The 6987-nt window shown below is 39.6% G+C and overlaps 1 protein-coding gene and 1 long non-coding RNA gene across 2 annotated transcripts; both read right to left on the bottom strand.

Annotated features, from left to right (window-relative positions):
- Window positions 1–564: 564 nt before the first annotated feature.
- On the bottom strand, window positions 565–1276 carry LOC120572403. The gene is made up of 3 exons (XR_005641435.1): window positions 1074–1276; window positions 949–983; window positions 565–800 (listed from the first exon to the last, which is right to left on the bottom strand). It is a non-coding gene; the product is annotated as an uncharacterized LOC120572403 (long non-coding RNA).
- Window positions 1277–3027: 1751 nt separating this feature from the next.
- Window positions 3028–4894, bottom strand: LOC120572398. Its single transcript, XM_039821700.1, has 5 exons — window positions 4849–4894; window positions 4345–4686; window positions 4003–4104; window positions 3848–3907; window positions 3028–3449 (listed from the first exon to the last, which is right to left on the bottom strand). Exons 1-5 carry the CDS (start codon window positions 4892–4894, stop codon window positions 3340–3342), a joined length of 660 nt encoding a protein of 219 aa, XP_039677634.1. The 3' UTR covers window positions 3028–3339.
- Between the last annotated feature and the right edge of the window lie 2093 nt (window positions 4895–6987).

The following is a 6987-nucleotide window of genomic DNA, read 5'->3' as shown; positions in this document are numbered from 1 at the left end:
ACTCTAAAACAAGGTAACAGTAAACTGTACAACATGGCTTCAAAGACAGTGAAACTAGGCACCAGTGGTGTGATGACGGGTTTTTTTAAAGCAGCGAGTCATTTGGTGTTTGTGGTCATGGCTGAAGACTTCCTGTGATGGAACTCATACTGAACATGTTTGTTACTGCAGGGCGCTGGTTCATTCTATTGCTATTTATTTATTTATTGATTTATGTACTATACTTCCAGTCTGTACAAATACAGAAGCTGATATGATTTTATTTCTTTATATACTTTGCTAGCCTGGCCTCATCACTCTGGTGTCAGGTGTGCTCAGACCACACTGTGCGGTCTCTTCCTGTGAAGAGATTCATACCCCCCCACCTCCAACAGACCATTAGACTCTACATATGAGTAAGTTTGACTTCATCATCATCATTGGTGTCTTTGTGGCTCCTCCTCATCAAACATCAGATATGTTGCTGTTCCTCTCAGATAAAGATCGGAGACAGACACCATAAGAAAGACACAGACTTTTTGCTGAGAGAGACACGGAAAGAAACACAAGGAAGGAAATGCAAACTGACCATGAGTATAGGAACTTTATTTAATAAAAGAATGTTGCCATTGACTCTGGCAGCAGATGAATATAGAGCATCAGTTCCAGTGAGAGTTACAGTCCTATTGCTGCTTGTGTCTATCTGCTGGCGCTATAAAGAACCTGAGTCTCCACTTCTCTCTCTGATCAGGCCTCCTGTTCCTTATTGTGTTTGGAAGGAACCTCAGAGCTGCAGAGTTCAGATCATCAGAGCCCACATTCTGTAGATCAATAAAGTATTTAGTATCACATATCTCACACACTGGAACTACTTTTTTCAGAAGGCAGTGCAGAATCTGTACTGGCCCTGGTTAATGATTTAAACCTTAAATATACCAACATATATTATTAACTACTGTAATACTTCACCTTGTTTCTTTCAGGATGCAGTTCTTCTTTAGCAGCTATGTGACAAAACATACGCCTGATTAGTTAACTGACAAAAAACTTAAAACTTAATACAACTGAATGTGCAACAAGTGATACGTCTGTACCTTTCTGAAGTTTCCTGTTTTTAACAGACAGAACAATGACAGCTATCATGAAGAAAACAGTCAGAACACCCAAGATCACAATTATTCCATCAGACTCCTCTACAAGAGAAAAGACAGAATTAGAGTCTGTTTTAAAAGAGATGTTTGAGATTGAAATGAATGGCTCTGTGGACACTTGCACAGTGAAAAAGGAGAACCTTACCTTCAGTCTTTACATCCACTCCAAACTCTGATTCGTTAGCTAAAAAACAAAATGTTACATAATTTGACACATATTGATTTCTTGTTTGTCTTTATGCTGTTTTTATATGACGTGACAATAAATGTGATATACACTGTTAATATGATGGAAACAGATCTCTGAGGCTTAACTACAATCTTACCTTGAACTTTTAAATGTGTTGCACCAGCGATGACTGTATGTCCTTCTATGTAAAATCCACAGAAATACAGTCCAGAGTCAGATAAATCCACTCTCTTGATTTTAAGAAAGACCGTAGAGATGTTGGAGCTCATCTCAAATCTATTTTGAAATCCATCACAGAACGAAGGTTTGCCATCAGACCCGTACATAGAGGAGACACAGCTGGGCTTGGTTCTGTTGATCACTCTGAACCATTCTGTCTGTAGTTAGAACGCTGGAAATGTTGGAGCACATCAGAGTGACGTCTCCACCAGACTGGACCTCCACAGTGTGAGACTCAGAAGCTGAGACAGAGATCCAGCCTGAAACAAACAGCAGAGACAGAAAGAGAGTTATCCCTGAGTGTATCATGCAGCACTTACTGTATTAAGGCAACAACAACAATAATTAAGTTCTTATTTGAAAGTTGAAATTCTGGTGGGTTATTTGTTAGATGATTTGGTGCTGAGAATAACCAAGTATCAGTACTTACTGAGGCTGCAGAGAAGTAAAGCTGTTATCAAGGTGAAGCTCCTCATTCTGTTTAAACGTTTCACTGCAATTTCAGAGTAGGGCTTTGACTCCGAACTTCGTTATTCGAATATCATTCGAATATTAAAAACAATTATGATATTCGAACGAATATTAGCTAGCACTTAATATTCGAACCTGTTATGGGCATTGTTTTTTGTAAATGCGTTTGCTTGTAAATGTTTTCAGTTCAGATTCCGAGGCTTTTTCACTCATTTCAAAATGTAACTACACGTCGCGGCGACGCACGTCTCTCGGCCGTGGCTCGGTAGCGTTGCATTCCCCCCTAATTCTCAAAGAAAGCTGGCTTGCCCAGGGCCAGGCCAGCTCAGCGGCGTCTTTCTCCCGTCGCGTTCCGCTGTCTCTCCTACCTACACCGGCGCCGTACCCTGTCCCTTCTCCCCTTCCTACCTGCCTGCTCAGTGCTGCTGCACATGAGGGAGCACAGAGGGGAGGGCGGGGCTGCTCCTCAGTCACTCAACAGAAGAGAAAGGACTGTTTCGGCGGCCACAGGAGAGAAATACATTGCGTGCTCGCTGGACAATACTGGCGACTCTTTTTATTTTACAGAAAGTTGCTGTCTTTTCTACAGAAAGTCGCCAGATTTGTCGCTAGTCGCTTTTGTGAAAAAAAGTCGCTAAGTTGGCAACACCGCCCACACACACTGGCTCGACACACATGAGTATAAACATCAGACCGCTTACGTAGGCTACGGTGAAAGCTCCGAACTTCCTGTCGAAAGCACACTGTGTTTAATCCAGGGTTTGACTTAATTTTTTTTTAAACTGAAGGCATTTAATGGTCAAAATATTATTAATAAATATTCGAATATATTCGAATATTAATATACAAACGAACTTCGAATAGGATTTTTGGGCAAAAGTCAAAGCCCTATTTCAGAGAACTATTTTCGTAAAATAATCGATAGTTTTCCAAGCGAGCCGCCACTATGGTGTGTTGTAAAATTCAGGAGCAGACAGTCCAGTGTGAAGCGTTTGTCCAATCAGGTGCAGCCATCGTGGTTGTAGGAGGGTGTGGCCTGTTTTCTTTGCTTGTCAGTGGTCAGTGAAGCGAAACTGGTGGTGGCAAACCCACTAGCATGCAATGCTGAAAAGTGGGACGATACCTTCTGTAAAAAAAGAAAAAACGCCTATATGGACACGTACCATAACAAGCATTGTCTTGAATCGTCGCTGAGATTATGGCTGATGTATAAAATGGAGAGCAGTGTACTCTGGTAAAAACCCACACATAAAAACACAACAGCAGATTAATATGGCCTAATGAAGCATCAGTTTCACTCTGATCTGCAGTTCCAGATGTTTCCTGAGTCTATCTGGTGGCAGCATACACAACATGTGGCTCCAGCTCTCTCTCTGATGCAGGCCTGCGGCTTCTTTTGGGTTTCACCTGGAAATTTAGAGCTGTGTAGTTCAGGTCATCTGAGCCCAGATCCTGTAAATCAGAGTATTCAGAGTCACACACACTGTAGCGGAGTTTGCCAAAAAATACGTAAAATGTCTTTGTACAGTACTTTCACAAAGGAATTGTTTAAACTAAATTGAGTGTTAGCTTAGCTAAGAACAAACATGCTTAGGAGTAGAATCCCAGCTGTGTTGCACAATTTAAATTAAAACTAAGAAAAACTCAGTTAAATGAATATGCAGAGGTTGTTCAAACTACTTTAGGACATACTGTAGGCCACATTATATGACAAACTCAAATGGCCTCAATAGTGGTTCTCTTTTGTTTTAAAACCATTTTCTAACTGGCAGGAAGGCTTTATGTTCTCTCTCATGACAAGATATCTTCTGGTTGAGCATCTTTAAAACTATAACACAGTTTATAGTTAATGCTGGGTCTACCTTGTTTCTTTCTGGCTTCAGTTCTTCATTCGCAGCTCAGTGGAAAAAAAGACAAAAGTTTCATCAGTTTATTATTACTGACCGTATACTTTGCTTTGGATTTATCCATCATATTATAGCTCAACTGTACCTGTCTGAAGTTTCCTGATTTTAACAGCCAGAACAATGATGAGTATATTGAGGAAAACACCCAGGATCACAATCATGACGTTTGTTATTCCATCAGACTCCTCTAGGTTAATGGTAGAATGGCTGTTTTTAAAAGAGATGGATGAGATTGAAATGACTGGCTCTGTGGTTACTTGCACAGCGAAAAAGGAGAACCTTATTTTCAGTATTTTCCATCAGATCATCTGTTATCTTTAAAACATATACAGTATGAAGGAAATAATTTGACACACATTGATTTGTTCGTCTTAATGCTGTTTCCATACGACATAATATGATGAGAAAAAGAGATCTACAATCTTACCTTGAACTTTTAGATATGTTGCATTTACAATGACTGTATGTTTGTCTATGTTAATTCCACAGAAATACAGTCCAGAGTCAAATGAATCCACTCTCTTGATTTTAAGAAAGACAGTAGAGATGTTGGAACTCATCTCAAATCTATTTTGAAATCCATCACAGAAGGAAGCATTGCTATCATATGGGTTCATAGAGGAGACACAGCTGGGCTTCTTTCTGTTGATCACTCTGAACCATTCTGTCTGAGTTATAACGCTGGAAATGTTGGAGCACATCAGAGTGACGCCTCCACCAGACTGGACCTCCACAGTGTGAGACTCAGAAGCTGAGACAGAGATCCAGCCTGAAACAAACAGCAGAGACAGAAAGAGAGTTATCCCTGAGCGTATAATGCAGCACTTACTGTATTAATGCAACAACAATAATTCTTATTTGAAAGTTGAAATTCTGGTGGGTAATTTGTTAGATGATTTGGTGCTGAGAATAACCAAGTATCAGTACTTACTGAGGCTGCAGAGAAGTAAAGCTGTTATCAAGGTGAAGTTCCTCATTCTGTGTTCAACGTTTCACTGCAAAGATAGAAATGTGTGCGACAGCAATGAGGGAGGTTTGGCGAATCACTGCTCCTAGATTGCATTACGCACGCTCCGCACGCCGTGCGCTCTATTTCAGCGCTTGTTTGTTGCTAAAGGAGGAGGAGGATGCACAACTGAAACCGCCATGGAAGCATGAGCACCTACTGGAGGACCTCCCGTTATTGTAGACGACCACCCAAGGCTCGACATAAGCAATGGCCCGATGGCCCGGGGCCAGTAAAAACGCCGAGGTGTGTGCGTTACTTCACGCAGCACATGTACTGACTGGAAACGTTACCGAGGATTATTTACCGCCGATGGCGCAGATGAACTAACGCTACACTCGTTACTGTAAGTAGGTAGCCTACAATAAAACCTCCATGATTAAAGAGGCAATACTTACCTGTTCTACAGGCAGAAACATGTAGAAACCGATATATATAGATACCGTCTAAACGAGCCATCCTCTCCGCTGGAGCGGTAAACCTATGGATGTATTATAAGACCAAAACAAATACATGTGGCTACTTAATATGCACGTGAATGATGCGTTCGTCAATCTTGATGATGTTGCCGGTTGTATTATTTAGCAACAGAATTGTCTTATTTCAAATTAGGCATACAGGACTAATCTGAGATCATTTTCTAGTTAAGTAGCCTATCTAGTAATCATTATGGATTTTCCATGTTGCTTACATGTTTTTTTCCATGTAAGCAAAACTCTGATCGGAATTTTTTTTTTATGTTGAGCCCTGTGACCACCCCGACGATAGTGGTGAACTCGGTGAACAGGGTAGTGGTGAAGATAACGTCATACACCCGTGGCCGTATTTGCAAGAAATGTTTCTGTACATTGATGTCAGCTCTAAAAATATGCTGTTTGTTCTTTGAACTTAAGATAATTGTGCCTGAAAAGTCCTAGAAAATAATGCGATTTTGATTTGATGAGTGAGATTAAGAAGATATGGGAACCCTAAATATGCTTTATGCTTTACTATAAGAAAGCCACAATAAAGTTCACAATAAAAGTTCTAACCGCTTGCTTTTAAAAAAAAACAAAAAAAACTTTTACTTCAAATACTTACGTACATTAAATATCAGAAAATTACTTTTGATACTTAAGTACAGTACATATCAGATACTTTAAGACTTTTACTTAAGTAATATTCTGAAAGGTAACTTTCACTTCTACCAAAGTCTTTTTCTAGCACGATACTTGTACTTTTACTCAAGTATTGCTTTCTAGTACTTTATACAACACTGTTAGGCTTAGAACGTTTGGTTCTCCAAGACTCTTATGATAACACGTTATATCTTTGTCATTTGTTGCATGCTGCAATCTCTGGATAGTGTTTGGGTTCATTCTAAAGGTTTCCATTGGTCAAGTTATGATCTTCTACCAGAGACCTGCTCCTATATTATAATGTTGGTAAAGGGTTCATTCACTCTGCATCTTTGTGTTTAAATGGAGTTTTCCTGTTGATGCACAAATCTATCCAACATGCCTTTTTCTTAGATTTCTGTACCATTCTCCACATACGTTGAAGCCCTTTCAGTTGCTTGACATGATAGCAATTGTAAACTTGAAAATTAACAGTTTTTATGCTTGGCTGAAATGGAAAAAGATGGTGTATCAATAATAACAAAATGCCACTTAGTCCACTGGAAACCAACTCGGCTAATGAATCATCACGTGCATCAAGTATGTGACTTAAACATCACTCGTTAGAAATGTCGGGATTTGATTGGCTCTCTTTTAATCTGCAATGATTAATGAATATATCCCAGTTCACTTATATTAACATTAGTGGATGGGAATGTGCACACATTTTCAGAAAATTCTGTTACAATTTGTGCTAATTTAAAGCCCCAGTGTGTTTGTAGTTGTTCATTATCAAAAATCTGTATTGCCCTTCACAAACTTATCCTTTTTCATGAATATTTAAACACCCCCATCAATTTCAAGTATTCCTATTAGCTTGGAATTTTACATTTGTGCTTGCATGAACTGGGGTAGACGCTCCATAATGATGTGCCATCTTGAAATACGTTAGCCGGTAAGGGACATA

This window comes from Perca fluviatilis, chromosome 14, assembly GCF_010015445.1.
Source record: "Perca fluviatilis chromosome 14, GENO_Pfluv_1.0, whole genome shotgun sequence".
In the NCBI taxonomy this organism is placed as follows: Eukaryota; Metazoa; Chordata; class Actinopteri; order Perciformes; family Percidae; genus Perca; species Perca fluviatilis.
Note: the sequence above shows the minus strand (reverse complement) of the source record. Positions and strands in the feature narration are given on the sequence as shown.

Bases quoted from the DNA above. Each gene is read 5' to 3' on its own strand.
- LOC120572398 (XM_039821700.1), bottom strand. From the start codon at position 4,894: ATGAGGAACTTCACCTTGATAACAGCTTTACTTCTCTGCAGCCTCA. The intron at 4,105-4,344 runs GTAAGATTGTAG...CCATTAACCTAG, and splicing joins AACATATCTAAAAGTTCAAG to AGGAGTCTGATGGAATAACA. The intron at 3,908-4,002 runs GTACAGTTGAGC...TTTTCCACTGAG, and splicing joins AATCAGGAAACTTCAGACAG to CTGCGAATGAAGAACTGAAG.